The 16067-nt window shown below is 38.4% G+C and overlaps 1 protein-coding gene across 5 annotated transcripts in view; it reads left to right on the top strand.

The window, feature by feature from the left end:
- dennd4a (DENN/MADD domain containing 4A) overlaps nt 1-16067 on the top strand; it is a 51106-nt gene that overhangs the window by 22469 nt on the left and 12570 nt on the right. For all 5 annotated transcript variants that reach the window (XM_052096732.1, XM_052096730.1, XM_052096731.1 and 2 more), the window contains 6 exons: nt 2094-2227; nt 3173-3305; nt 3542-3748; nt 3882-4010; nt 5036-5180; nt 14140-14262. In XM_052096732.1, the coding sequence (XP_051952692.1) occupies nt 2094-2227; nt 3173-3305; nt 3542-3748; nt 3882-4010; nt 5036-5180; nt 14140-14262 (871 nt within the window). The remainder of the gene's footprint in view (nt 1-2093; nt 2228-3172; nt 3306-3541; nt 3749-3881; nt 4011-5035; nt 5181-14139; nt 14263-16067) is intronic.

Below are 16067 nucleotides of genomic sequence, written 5' to 3'. Positions count from 1 at the left end.
AAAATTTTTGGGAAATATTTAACAACAATTATAAACCAACATTTGGTACCAAACTTGCTAGCGACTACTGAGTAATCGCTGAGTTTAGGCTAAACATGCTGCTTGCAAATTGCATATTGTAACTTGCAACCCAGATAGCTATTCTGGCATAGCTTTTAATTCAATTATATAATTTTTATTTATTTATATATATTTTATATAATTAAATTAAATATTTAAATAAATAAATTTATTTCTTTATTCATTTTCTTTTATTTTCTAAATTAGATTTTTTTTGTTCAATTTCATTTTTATTTAACGTGTATCACACATCCGGTTTTAAACTGTATTCTGACCTGTCCCAAACTATGGTAACATAGCAAAAATTGTAAACCTAATATAATATAAAGTTTGTGGAAGGTGCCTTTTGCTGCTGGTGTATTACAGAGCACTTTAATTGATGCCAGAGTCATCTATGGCATCTCTCTCTGCTAAAAAGAGGCACCATTGATCCAAAAACGTCAGCTCATTTATGGTAATTTGGCTAGTTCAGAAAGAGTGATTCTGTTCCATTGTTCTTTATTTGCATCTAGTAAGCTTAGAAAAGAAAAATCAGAATTACTTTTCCTGAGGGTGCTTTATAGAGGCTTAAACTTATTTCCCGCTATTGTCACATATAAAGCTTGCTTCATTTCCAATGTAGTTCAGTGGCATGGGTTTTAGGATGCATTTACGGTCCATTTAAAGGACTTGTAGACCGAATTGTCTGAAGGTTAAATGTACAGTGGCTCCTCCAAGTCCTGGCTTACCCATATACTGCACTAGAACGATTTTATGTCCCTCGAACAACATAACATTACGTGTTAAGTCCAGGTCACTGCACATGCAGTGCGTCTGTGACAGATGGAGGAGGATTGGATGGAAGCTAGGAGGATTAGCGCTTCTTGGTACAGATGTGAGATTAGTTGGCTACAACGATAAGGGAGATTAATGGGCTCATTTACACTAAAACCGTGCTCCATCTGATCTGAGGTCAGATGATCTGCACTTAAGGTGTCTTCGCCAACTGCAACATGTCCAGACAGCAGAAAATCCCTTGGCATGGTTGTATAGTGGGGTCAGAGATGTGTGTGTGTTTGTGTGTGTGTGTGTGTGGGGGGATTGATTAATTTATAATTACAAGGATTTATTTAGGTTACAAACTGGTAATTACAAGGTTATTATGCTATAAATGTGGTTTATGAGGACATTTCTTGTGTCCCCATAATTCAAAACGCTTAAAAAAACATACTAAACTATATTTTACTAAATAAACTGATTGTTTGTGTGTGTGTGTGTGTGTGTGTGTGTGTGTGTGTGTGTGTGTGTGTGTGTGTGTGTGTGTGTGTGTGTGTGTGTGTATGTGTGTGTGCATACAGATCTGAGATACAGTGTGATTCCAGCCTATGTTCTCAATTCTGACCAAAATCCGTTGTGGATTGATGTATTATTTGAGGCTTTAGGAGAAATCAGTAAGTTAGCATGTGATAAGATAAAAAGTATCTCTTCTGAGTTTTGCAGTTGTCATTAATATTCTTTCCATTACCTCTCTACCTGTCAAATAAAAATACATCTATAAAAATAAATCAATAAATCCCCTAAACTGTTTGTCAAGATTACATTTCAATAGCATATTTCAAATCGGCAATAATATCTGACAGCAATGATATCCTAAATGTTGCATCTATAGCTAAGATCATGCCACAAAAATCTATTTATAAATATTCTAAAGTAAACAAACACTATCAAAAAGTCATTAGCTTTGTTTTTAACACAAAGTCATGACTTTCATTCTGACAACTGCCATATGTAATGTTAAGTTTTTTCTATTGTTTTCTATTGCTATTTCTCAGTTGCCTGTCTTCTCCTCTTTATACTCTGGTGTCTGATCCAAGCAAGTGTGTATTTGTTTTTATTTGGTCACCTCATTGACAGCTTGTATTAACATGTACCTAATTTAAACATGATCTTTTCTCAACCATGAGAATGTAGGCTTACATTGACTCTTTCACACTTGTATGTGTCTGTGGAAATGAAAGACAGTTTGTCACTGATGAAGAGTCTGTTTATTCTAGGTGGACAGCGAGAAGCCTGAGGACACAAGGCTTATTGAACTTGACAAATCTCACCGGAGCGAGCACACGGTCTACATCACCCCCCCAGAGCTGCCGGCGCTGCTTGAGGGAGAGGAGACGCCTGTGGTTTATAGGTACGGCAAACTCAAACAGACATGTACAAGATTCTGATGCACAAATATCCATGCATACTCCTACACAATACACACACAACAGTACATCACTCCACAGACAGCATTGTAGTGAAATCGTATACAGTGTAATCCCCTATAAAACCTCTCCCAGAATTTTTTGCATGAGCCTTTTTAAAGATCTAGTGTCTACAGAATAGACCCTCCTCACAGAGCATGTGATTACATTAAGTGGATCTGTTATTTTGGGATTTGATGCTGTTAGATTTCAATGGGGTTTCTTGATATTGAAGATAAAGATTGTTAACATTTCCCAGGCATAAGCAGGCCCATGCAGAATCTGCTCTCACAGAAAGCATCACAGATTTCAACAGAATTGGAACATCTGCCATTTCTAAAAGAAATATTTCTACTGTAAATTCCCTTGCATTTTTGTTTATGAAATATTGTGGTTGATTTGATAAGTCTTTCAGCTAACAAATATGAAAATACCTTGTTGAAAAGACTAAAGTTGCTGGTGAACAGCATACAATATGTTGTGTTATTTTATGTACCAGGCTTCCTAGCTAGCTTAACTAGCAAGCCTCCATTGGTCAACCATCTTCATCAAAAAGACCATGCTGGTTGTCCAGTATATTTTGCTGGTGAACAATATGGCTGTGCTTGTCCACCAGTCACCAAACCAGCCCTAACAGCCTAAAATGGAAATTCATAATGGTCTAAGCTGGTCTTTTCAGCAAGGTTGTGATCTAAGTGTTGTTTAACAGATTTTACCATGGGCCTAGTTTATTTTTATATGGCATGTTCAGAGTAACTGAAAGAACAAAACATCTTATTACTAGGTTTGTTTTTCATTAATCCTTTGTTCAACTGCAAGCAAACAGTGCCAGAACAATAAAAAAAGCAAGGACAATAAGTTCTTATATCACACTGTTGTTGGTCATGCAGCTACAGTGGGTTTCCAGTACTGAACGCCCAACTCTGTGAGCTCCAGGATGGTCCCAGAATCCCCAAGGCAACTTCAGCTGTGAGGCACAACAGTCCCATCAGCCCAGCTGCCATTTTTAGACGCTCCCAACAGGTCACTAATCTCATCCAAATCACATGCCATGATCGCGCTTGTCAAATCTCTCGAGACTTTCCATGCTGCAGACTGTAGCATGAGGATGTAGTGGATGTAATCCACTATGTAATGGATGTCCATGACCTAGAAGATGAAAACCACTATGTCATTGCGCTACAGTCCGCAGTGAGGACCTCTTGAAACTCACCCCCACCTCTCTAATACCCGTCCTTTCTCTGATCCGGCCATCGTAGGAGATCAAATCAGCCCAGAGAATGGCAAAGACATACTCTTCCATACCTCAGATGTGGTCCAAGTGTCTGCTCAGGCATTGCCATGGCCTGTGGTTCATCTGCCTACCCGCGTACGTCAGCGCCTGCCACTCTAAGGTGCGGGTGCTGCATACTGCCTATGACGTGCTGAGAAAGATGCAGGACAAAAAGTTGCAGCCTCCTGATGAGGTAGAGTCCAGTAATAGACTGCATTGATTGGTTTTGGTGATAAGCGGGAACAGTTTGTACTGCACCCAGCCAGTGGAAATTTTAATCTGTTTCGTGGTTTTGTATGTAATGGGTTGTTTCTGCTCTGCTGGAGGTGTGTTACCGGGTTCTGATGCAGCTGTGTGGGCAGTATGGACAGCCTGTTCTGGCTGTTCGGGTTCTTTTTGAGATGAAGAAAGCCGGAGTGCAGCCAAATGCCATTACATATGGATACTACAACAGGGTGAGTGCTGGAGACACACAGCAATCTAAAGCATTCTAGATAAATATGCATCGAAAGAGCAGTTTCAGGGCACAGTTACAATTGATTCTGTTTCACTGGGTGTTCAGTGATTTTTGTATTGTTGTTCATTGTTGGCATTCCTATTTCATAACAAAAAACTCACCATAACGTTTAAAAATCTGATGATGAACAGAATGTTTGTCAGGTAAATAATATTTCATTCTAGTTTGTTAAGGAATCAGTTTTCTTGCCAATAAACATTCTAGAGGGGAAAGCGTTTGAATAGACATGTAAATTGCAGAAGCACCAAATGAACAAGATGAACACAGGGGACTTGATCTATCTCTCAGAAAATTACTTCTCTCCTATTGGTAGTCTGAGCAATATGTCACTGCTCATTTGCAGTTGAAGTTTTTCTCAACTTTGTTGCATTACTGAACATTTCTACATTACATTGCCTACAGTTACTGTTGTCCATTTCAAATCACCAACTCTACATTTTTGGTAACGTTGTTGCTGAAAATCCAACTTTTGTTTGTGTTCCAATTGCTAATATTTTAAATGTAAAACATTTGTAATTTTTCAATTTAGATTTCCTTATTAGGTGACCAATGACATACAGTATTTGTGTCATTTCTCCATTTTTTGTTTTGTTTTTGTAGACAGAGAGAAAGAACAGGTTTATCATAAGTAATTTTTTTATTCTAATGCTCAAAAGCCTCAAGCTGGCAGAGGATCTAGATTGTGACTTTGTTTCTCATGCCTATTATCATTAGACAAAAGTTTAGATAAGCAATCAACTCACTAGGGACCCAATTCTTTTCAAGATGTCCCAAAATACCAAGATGACACACTCAGAGAGACACATACAATATGTCTGAGCAGCTGAGTGTCCAATTCTATCAAAGTAATTACAGCTAGTCCTTGAGAGAGAACACAATCTACTTAAGATAACAAGATGTGTTGCACTGTAGTATTATTTTGTTAATCTGAATATGTGTCTCAATGTATTGTTCTATCTCCAGGCGGTGCTGGAGAGCACATGGCCTTCCTCCAACAGAGGAGGTTACTTCCTTTGGGGAAAACTAAGAAATGTGCTCCGGGGTGTGGTGCTGTTCAAACAAGTGTGGAGGAGGCAGACCACCCACCCAAAAGACACCCATATGTCTGGTAAACTCAAATCACTGCCTTTCACACATTCCACACAAGTGGACACACTCTTTAAATTCACTGTAAAAATAAAGATTCAAATTAGAAAAACTACACATGATTATGATGCCTTCTTTTGGCCAAATTATAAAATAGCAATGCATGTTCCCTTTGTGAAGGAGGCAATGCCAAAATGCATAGCAACAATCAGAGTGAAAAAAAAGGATGGCGAGGTGACGTGAGAGAAATGTTAAATATAAATGTATTAATTCAATAATGAATACCAATATATGTGAACTCAATATAAAACCCAAAGTTTGACCAAATATTTGTTTTTGATGTGCATCTTTTTACTCATTGGTACTAGAGTATCACGTTGTTAGCTAGTTATCAGGAAACTATTGAAAGCAATTGAGTAGAGTCTCCTATGCACTTCACATGAATGCTATTTGTATTACAGATAGAGACAGAGTTGCTGCCAATAGAGTGCAACAGTCTTGTTCCAGAAGTAAAAGTTCCATTCCTTAATCCCATAGACAAATAGATTTTCAACCATAATTTATAAACCTTAAGAGGCAGACCTACCATGAACTTCATTAGTGGAGCCATGCAAGGTTTGGACGTGTGAATGGCGAGCTCTGCGCACATTGCTAGTTTTAATACTTTTTGTGTCATAAACCGGTGAGATTTGATACATCCTTATTCTTGACTGTTCTAGAAAGACAATATGTAAAATAATAAAAAATCCTCTGGCTTTGGAGACATTAAAAGACACTTATGTGCTCAAGCTGAAGCCCCCGAGCAGCAGGCCGCAAGCATGGGAGCTGATTTGGCAAGTGAAGTGAAGGAACTTCAGAAAGAATTGATGAACGTGTCAGCAGTGCTGACGAAGGTCATTGCTGACTTGGAGGATCTTGTTATAATATGTCGATCGATCACTGCCATGGAGATTATATTTATTGAGATGGTTACAAGAGTGGGGGATGCCAAGAAACGGATCGATTATCTGGAATCATCAGAGAGGGAATTAGCTGCTAATCTGCTAGCGACCAAGGTGATATGAAGCACGTCTGGGAGAAGCTGTAAGATTTAGAAAACCGTATCCGACTAAATAATGTCCGAATTGTTGGAATTCATGAGGACGAAGATGGTCGGAATATGGTGAAATTCCTGGACAGGCTCTATCTGAGTCTGCTCGACATAACAGACCATAAGATGGAAATCGTGCAAGCTCACCGGATTCTGGCCCTGCGATCCACTTAGGGAGACATGCCCCGATTCAATAAAGATCTCATGTTACGCGAGGTGAGGAGTAAATGAAGGCTTTGTGCAGCAGCACTCTTTCGGGACAGTTTTGTGAATTAATCTGCACATTCTTTGTGCTTATGCCTCCTATTGGATGGAGTTTGTTTTGTGGAGTATTTCTTGCAGGACATCGGCGTGATTGGTGGCACTCATGTAGCAGTTGAATGGGCCTGCTCACTGAGCATTTGTTTGACTGCTCGAGGAAACTGAACTGCTTTTTTTTCATGCTGGTTCCGCTAGCAGCTAGAGCTTGTTTTGTGGATGACCACACCTTCGGGACAGTTATGTGGATGAATTCACACGTTCTGTGTGTTTATTCCACCTATTGGCTGGAGTTTGTTTTATAGACTATCTTCTGTTGTGTTATTCTGTCTCACAAAATATGTATTGAAACACCAGACTTGAGCAAATTTGTTGCGGGGGCTCTCGTAAACTGTTTGAGTTTAGAGGGATGGACGCCAGTTGTCACCGTCGTGTGCGGGGTTAATGCACACCTTTTTCTTTTTTCTGTTTGTTTGGTTTGGGGGGAAGTTTGGAGTTTGATTGTTGCACTAATGTTGGAATGTGGTCTATTTTTTCTAATATGTAAAAATGTCAAATGTTGATATGAGTGGATTGTCTCTCTCCACTTGTGAATGGGTTGGGGAACCCCATAAAAAGAAGGAAGGTATTTATTTTCTTAAACGTAAGAAACATTTATGATATAGTGTTTCTTCAAGAAATGCATCTTTCCCCGCAGTAAGCTGAAAAATTTGGTTAGATATGGGGTGGACAGGTTTTCTTTAGTGCTGGCTCAAGTAAAAGCAGGGGAGTCATTACACTGATAGGTAAGCATCTACAATTCAAATGACTCAAACAGATAAAGATAAATTAGGAAGAGTCATTATTATTTTTGCAGAAATTTAGGGGCAATGTTTGATTTTAGCTAATATTTACGCACCTAATGCTGTTGATCAGGGCTTTTTTATAGATCTTGAAGGGATGTTGCAAGTTGCTGGCACCCTTCATGATATAATATTGGGAGGAGACTTTAATCTATTGATGGACTCAGTCCTTGATCAAAGTGAAGCAAAAGTGTGTAAGCCCCTAGAGCAACATTGACACTTTACAGGATGTGTAAAAATGTTGGTCTTACAGATAATAGGAGACTTTTTAACTCATCTGGTAGGGACTAAATGCTTTTTTAATCTGTCCATAAGATTTATACTTGAATAGATGTTTTTTATATCCAAGTCCCTCATTTCATCTGTTGTTGATTGCTCAGTTGAAAACATCCTAGTCTCAGATCATAGAAGACAGTCATACATTGAGTCGGAGGACAAAGCTGGGAAGCTTTTGGCTAGATATATAAAGCAGAGAGAGTTTTTTCTACCATTCCCACAGTAAAATCTGCTGATGGTAAAATATTTACCTCTGCCATTAATATTAATAATGCTTTTAAAGAATTCTATCATGATCTCTATAGCTCCACGTCTTCGTCTACTGATGAAGATATTAGGAACTTTGTGGAATCTTTAGAACTCCCTAAACTTGTGAAGGAGCAAAACAATTCTCTTGATTCTGAGATAAACTTGGAGGAGCTTGGCAAGGTAATTAAGGCCTTGTAAGGCTCTGGGGCCAGACGGCTTTGCCGCTGAATTTTTTAGATCTTATGCTACAGGACTGGCTCTACTTTTGTTAGAATACAGAAGCATAGAAAAATGGAAAGCGTCCGCCAACCATGACACAAGCCCGGATCAGTCTGATTCTTAAAAAGGAGTGTAAGCGAGTGTAAGGGTTCCCATCCAATTTCCCTGAACCAACTAGACATAAAAATATTGTCAACAATTCTGGCTAACTGATTAAGTAAAGTTATGACATCTCTTATATGTATAGATCAGGTGGGGTTTATTTGGGGCCGCAGCTCTTCTGATAACATTAGGCTTTTAATCAATATCATGTGGTCAGTGGCGAATGATCAGACGCTGCCATCTCACACAATGCCGAAAAGGCATTTGATATGGTAGAATGGGATTATCTTTTTAAGATTTTGGAAATATATGGGTTTGGGAATAATTTTATTGGGTAGAATAAGATACTTTATAGACACTCGGTAGTGACAGTATAAACAAATGGATTAATTTCAGATTATTTTACTCAAGGGGCACATGGCAGGGTTGCCCTCTTTCCCCATTATTGTTCTGTCTTGCCTGGAACAATTAGCAGCCGCGATAAATGAAAGGAAGATGATTTTCCAGGGGTGGTGGCAGGAGGTATGACGCATATGCTTTTGCTTTACGCAGATGCCCCCACTAGATCTGTGCCTTGCCTCCACCAGATTTATTAAATTATTTTTTAAATAATTTTGAAAAGTTTTCAGGATGCAGAGTCATTTGGTCTAAATCCGGAGCTTTGGCTCTGACAGTGTACTGTCCAGTGACGGCTTTTCATCTTCCAGTGGCCCAAACAGGGCATTAATTACTTTGGCATTTTATTCCCAGCAAATTTCAGAATCAAAATCAGCTTTATTGCCAGGTATGCTTACACATACACTACTGGTCAAAAGCTTTGAAACACTTACTCATTCTTTATTTTACTCATTCTTTTACTTATATATATATATATATATATATATATATACACAGTCAGGTCCATAAATATTGGGACATCGACACAATTCAAATCTTTTTGGATCTATACACCACCACAATGGATTTGAAATGAAACGAACAAGATGTGCTTTAACTGCAGACTTTCAGCTTTAATTTGAGGGTATTTACATCCAAATCAGGTGAACGGTGTAGGAATTACAACAGTTTGTATATGTGCCTCCCACTTTTTAAGGGACCAAAAGTAATGGGACAGATTAACAATCATAAATCAAACTTTCACTTTTTAATACTTGGTTGCACCATCCCTGGTGATGCTCTGCCAGGCCTCTACTGCAACTGTCTTCAGTTCCTGCTTGTTCTTGGGGCATTTTCCCTTCAGTTTTGTCTTCAGCAAGTGAAATGCATGCTCAATCGGATTCAGGTCAGGTGATTGACTTGGCCATTGCATAACATTCCACTTCTTTCCCTTAAAAAACTCTTTGGTTGCTTTCGCAGTATGCTTCGGGTCATTGTCCATCTGTACTGTGAAGCGCCGTCCAAAGAGTTCTGAAGCCATCCACCACAGTTGTTTTCCATGGTCTTCCGGGTCTTTTGGTGTTGCTGAGCTCACCGGTGCATTCTTTCTTTTTAACAATGTTCCAAACAGTTGATTTGGCCACACCTAATGTTTTTGCTATCTCTCTGATGGGTTTGTTTTGATTTTTCAGCCTAATGATGGCTTGCTTCACTGATAGTGACAGCTCTTTGGATCTCATATTGAGAGTTGACAGCAACAGATTCCAAATGCAAATAGCACACTTGAAATGAACTCTGGACCTTTTATCTGCTCCTTGTAAATGGGATAATGAGGGAATAACACACACCTGGCCATGGAACAGCTGAGCAGCCAATTGTCCCATTACGTTTGGTCCCTTAAAAAGTGGGAGGCACATATACAAACTGTTGTAATTCCTACACCGTTCACCTGATTTGGATGTAAATACCCTCAAATTAAAGCTGAAAGTCTGCAGTTAAAGCACATCTTGTTTGTTTAATTTCAAATCCATTGTGGTGGTGTATAGAGCCAAAAAGATTAGAATTGTGTCGATGTCCCAATATTTATGGACCTGACTGTATATATATATATATATATATATATATATATATATATATATATATATATATATATATATATATATATATATTATTTATTTATTTATTTATTTTTTTTCACATTTTAGAATTAAAGTCATCAAAACTATGGAATAACATAAATGGAACTATGGGAATTATGTTGAGAATAAAAATCCAAAATAAATCAAAACTGTGTTATATTTTAGCATCTTCAAAGTATTCACTCTTTGCCTAGAATTTGCAGACATGTACTCTTGACATTTTCTCAACCAACTTCTTGAGGTATCACCCTGGGATGCTTTTTAAACAGTATTGAAGGAGTTCCCATCTATGTCAGGCACTTATTGGCTGTTTTTCTTTATTATTTGGTCCAAGAAAAAACTTTTCTTTTTTGTTTTTATAAACAATTATATTTTTGCCTACAAAACTAATTTCAAACATATAAGCATATGCCTACAGATCAAAAGATTTTTAAGGTCATGAGAAACATTTCAGTCAAGTGTTTCAAAACTTTTGACTGGTAGTGTGCAAGGAATTGTAAGGGAGGCTAATATGCTTGGTGACCTATATGAGAGTGGAGAGTTGATATCCTTCGAAAATTTGGTTCAACATTTTAGGATTCCCAGATCTCAATTCTTTAGGTATTTACAGCTGTGCCACCTGCTCTGTACTATTTTTGGGAGTAGCATACAAAGGTCATGAGGCATCCGTATTACTCCCTGTTAATTCAGAGTCTGGGTGATGGGATTCAGAGATTATGGGAGAAAGATTTAAGCCAAGGTATTGCAGGAGGGAGTGTGGGCTAGGATTCTAAAAAATGTCTGTATCTAGAGATACAAGGGTGCACCTTATGTAATTCATGATTTTACATAGATCCTATTGGACCCCCTCTAGATTGTATAGGCTTGGTTTTAAAGACACCCTTCACCTACTGGCCATGCCAATCAGAAGATGGGGACATAACCCATGTTTTTTGGTGGTGTGTTAAGATCCAGTTATTTTAGCTGATGTTTCAGAATTGTATGTGTGACGTATTGGGCATTCAAATTTAATTTGACCCCAGACAAATTTTGGGCGATGTGGCGGTCATCAATGTAGGGTTTAAACACGTAAAAAACTGGGTTCTGACCAGTGTTATGATGTTATGATGTAATCTGCTGGAGTGGCCTCATTTCGGGAATAGTGTGCGCAGATGGGGTAGGGCAGCTTTCGAGGAGGTGTCATGTAGACAGATGGGGGTTTAGGATTTGTTTGATATTAAATGGGGCAGTTATTTAGCGTTTTTGGGAGGGGCTGTGGAGAGAAATGTATAGTTTTAGAGGTGTATGATTATTATATATACATATATGTATTATTATTTGTGTGTGTGTGTGTGTGTGTGTGTGTGTGTGTGTGTGTGTGTGTGTGTGTGTGTGTGTGTGTGACCACAGGGGTATTAGTTTGGGGTCAGGGTGGGGTTGGTGATTGGGTAGGGGTAATAGTGGGGGTTAAATTTTGATTCAATGTATATATGTTGTGTTTTTCTGTGTTATATCAATAAAAAATGTTAATCAGAAAAAATCGTGCTTGATAGCGTAATTCATTGTAAACAACTACATTACCCATGGTACAGCAGAGAAAGTGTGACCAACAAAGCCCATGAAAAGTGCCTCGGAGTGACCGCCCACTCCTATGACGCACTGTGAAAGATGTAATCGAGTTGGTGTCTCTTCACCCTTAAATGACTTATCTATTTGTTCATATCTTAATATTTAGCTATAAACAGAATGTAAATCAATAGTTTTATATATTCACATTTTTTATTAAATGACATAATTCGCAATGCCTAATGGGATTGTAGTCTGTGACCTCATGAAAGAGGGTAAGTACACAGCCTTGTACTTTTGTCATTTGTCTGATATTTAAATGATGTTTTGCCTCCAAACAAAGTTTGTGATGTTGTGATTTACCTCTGAGCTGGTTTGTTTGGTTCATGGCTTACAACTCTTTTATGAAAGATTTTATGAAAAGTCTATTGAAGAAATGAATGGGGAAAAATACTTCTGGAAACCAGACAGCTGAATAAGTGGGTGGGCACTGTTGCACTCAATAAATATTGTTCCAATTAGTCACTCTTGGGGTCCCATTTCAGGTTGGATACCGTTTTAGGGCCGTTAAGACCGAACACATTCTTGCAATAAAAAAGCTAGATGCAGCACAGCACAACGAATAGAACAGAACACAGGTGTCTTTTAAACCTAAAACGACATCTAAAAAATATCGCGCTCCAGCACAAGATGTCCATTTAGCACATGTTTACGTGGGAAAACAATTGAAAACAGTGCAGATGGATGTAAAAAGCCCATTGGAAGGCAGCTGCCTATGTAGGCAGAAGACAACAAGGCAATGATATGCCTTGTGATTTTTCAAGCCAGCCTCATCTATTCGGAAGCACAAACTCAATATAATTTCCCACTGTCAGAAAAACTTTCCACCATTTTATACAGTGGCAGGATTGCTCAACCAGAGTCTAGTGCCTCAGGGAGGAACCATTTCCTAAATATCTGCCCCCTCCTCACACAGACACGACCCAGCCTGCCTGCTGAACCAGAGAGGCTTTAATAAGTCCAATAAAGATAAGAGCAGGATAGCGGTCTCCTCAACTATCACAGTTCACAGTCCTCTATTGATGTGATTTCCTTTCCCACACAGCCCCCTGTAAATGGCATATTACGAGAAATGCACAATGGGCTTTTGTAATTAAAACAAGCTGCCTCAATTCACCCCTCCAAAAAACTGTAGCTTTGTTGTGCAGACTGAATTCATCTCGCACACAAGGGACTAAAGGACTGACTGGCTTATGCATTTGTTGATTGCTTTTCTCTGTTTGTTGTTCCTTTGTAATATGATGCATTCTGTGGGCTTTGGAGCTCGTCTAAAGTACATTTTGGACAGCAGTGGTTCTCACCTTGTCGGCCATGACCCAAAAAAGGTTAAAGGTCTGTTCTGGTAGGGTCGTGGCCAGCAGGAAAGTACAATGTTAAATACAAACCCATATAATCATGCATTGTTAGGAATAGGATAGCACAATAAAAATGCTTATTAATGTTTGTGTGGCAGGGTGGAGGGCGGGGCCAGGTCGTGATCCTACACACCCGGTCCCGTATTAGGCTAATTATGCCTCCGTGAGGGTTAAAGGCTGACTGCAGGGGTTTGTGCGGGAGAGAGAGATAGTTAACGGACATGTCCGTCATGTGTATTTTTATGTCTTCTTTTAAATTTACTATTAATCTATTATTTATATTGAAAAGCCGGTTCTCGCCTCCTCCTTTCCATTGAATACCTTTACAGTTTGTTTTAAACGCTATTGTAATTTTTCCCAAATTCATCTGTCACTTGGTAGAAGCTAGCAAAATTATGCAGGACAGGTTGTATGACATGCCCTCATACTCAAAAGCCATGAACAAAACTACACAAAATAAAACAATATGACACAGGCTAATATTAAGTATGAGTTCAGTCATAATTTTGCTGTTGTTTATCCATTTATTAAATCAGTTTCATATCTATTTTGTCAGGTTTTGTCAAATTATGTTATATTTACATTTATGTATTTGGCAGACACATTTATCTAAAGTTATATTGAGCATTCAAACAAAATATTTTATCAGCATGTGCACTCCCTGGGATTCAAATGAACAACCTAGCGCAACACTACCAGTTAAGCTACAGGAACACAAATTATGTTAATATCTTTAGAGATTGTGGAGCCTATGCAGTTCATGGTAATATTAATACTTAAAAAAATTAAGGACATGTTTGCTTACTTTTACAATAAACTATTTCAGTACTGTGTTAGAGCACCTCTTGATGTCCATCTAGGTCCTGAAAAATAGCCAGTTGAGAAGCACTGTTGAAGTCTCTGGTTGTTTTGAAACATGTTACTTATTAGTTCTCCTGCTAACTCTCTTTCATGCTGTTCTCTCGAGCAGATGCCAGTGATCTCGACACTGTCAGCCATGGCAGTCTGGACAGCGCTAACGATTCAGCAGAGCGAGCTTCCATTGATACAGACTTCACTAAAATGGATTCTAGTGACGACAGATCCAGCACAGGTACCTGGTCTTTCTTTACTCTCTTTGTTTTCTCTCCTCTGTCATCATTATGCATAACAGAATGTGCCTCCCTCTCCTTCAAAGTCATCAGAAGTCTCTCGGAGAGTCATTATTTTTCAACGTGGGATTGAAAAGAGATCTCTCCTTAATGTAGCAGTTTTTCTCACTTTTCAATCTTTCCTTATTTTCAAGCATACACATTAGTCTCACACATCTGGTTCTGTGAATGTGCTGAAAGATGTCATCAGAGAGAAAGGGAGAGGAGTGGAAAGTGACTCTGTATGTTTGCATGGCACTGTAAAGTATTCTAAAACTGTAGGCATTATTGCTTAGATCTGAGAGATTAAATGTATAGTTTTAACAGAAGAGACTTCAGGTCTTGCGTGTAGTGCAATAACAGAGTTCTGACTGGAATAATGAGAGAGAGGCGTGAAAGGAAAGACGAAATGAGTAATGGTGTTATTTTAGCTCACCTCTGGAGGCAGTACTATGATGTTAACTTTATGCCCCATCAGCTTACTCAGTGTGACTCAAAAGCAGCCGCGCTGTGAGTGTGTTTGTAAGTGTGTTTTTACCCTGTTACAGTATATGTGAGAGTAAATCAGTGCTACTTTCTTAATGTTATCTTGTGTTATGATGTGCTACACTGAAATAATGTTGTGTGAAGCAGTTCCCTGAGAGTTCTTTCTGACCTGCTGCATCAAATCACCCAAAACACAACAATTTTAATTCTCATCATTTACTCACCCTCTGGCCATCGCAGATGTGTATGACTTTCTTTCTTCTGCTGAACACAAACCAAAAAAGTTTGAAGAATATCTCCGCTCTGTAGAATTGTGAACAGAACTTCATGTCTACAGATGTGATATAATAGATGTGGATGAGAAACAGATCAATATTTAAGTAATTGTTTGTTATAAATCTCCACTTTCACTTCCAAATTCAGCTTCTTTTGTTTTCTGGCGATTTTTATTCTTTTTGCATATCGCCACCTACTGGTTGAGGCTGGTAAAATGTGGAGATTTATCCACTTTACTGCATTTTGCAACGCGGAAGCGGCTGCATTTCCCGCAAGTGTGACAGAGTTCCACTGTCATTGACAGCAATGTAAATAACTAGAAGGATAATAAGACCAGAATTTAGTGATAGGGTCATATGACTATTACACAACCACAGGATTTACAGTAGAATAATATGCCAATGCCAACTGAGTTTCTAACATCAGCATTTATAGTAAAAGAGTAAGTGGAACATTTATTTGTTGCTGTGTGTTGTATTGAAGAGACGTTAATAAAATCTGCTACTTTACAGAGAGCGTGACTACATGGTTTTTAAAATCTCCATGTAAACCATTTTTAGATACAAAACCTCTGATGTTGCCTTTGTTTATTTATTTCAAAAGGTGATCAGCACCTGATCTCTTATTCATTCTGCCTGTGCAACAGGGTGTGATGAAACATTGGCAACATGCGATAAACAGTAAAACTATTTGCACAACAAACCAATGTGTTTATGAAAATAATAATTAATGATGAAAAGATTATAACATATATTTCCAGCCTGCAATATAAAGCAATATAATGTGGTATTTTTGTATTGCTAAAATAGCTGGAGGTGGCTTATACTGAAAGAGGTCCACATTCAAAGCTGATAAGGGCGTAACCATATTCACGCTGAAAAATAAGTTGGATTCTTATCGACACCTATCATATCGCTTTTGAGGACATGGATTTAACCACTGGAGTCTTATTGATTACTTTTATGCTGCCTTTATATGTTTTTTGGACCTTCAAAGTTTTGGTCAC

This window comes from Xyrauchen texanus, chromosome 29 (genome assembly GCF_025860055.1).
Source record: "Xyrauchen texanus isolate HMW12.3.18 chromosome 29, RBS_HiC_50CHRs, whole genome shotgun sequence".
In the NCBI taxonomy this organism is placed as follows: domain Eukaryota; kingdom Metazoa; phylum Chordata; class Actinopteri; order Cypriniformes; family Catostomidae; genus Xyrauchen; species Xyrauchen texanus.
This window is presented reverse-complemented; position numbering and strand designations above follow the sequence as displayed.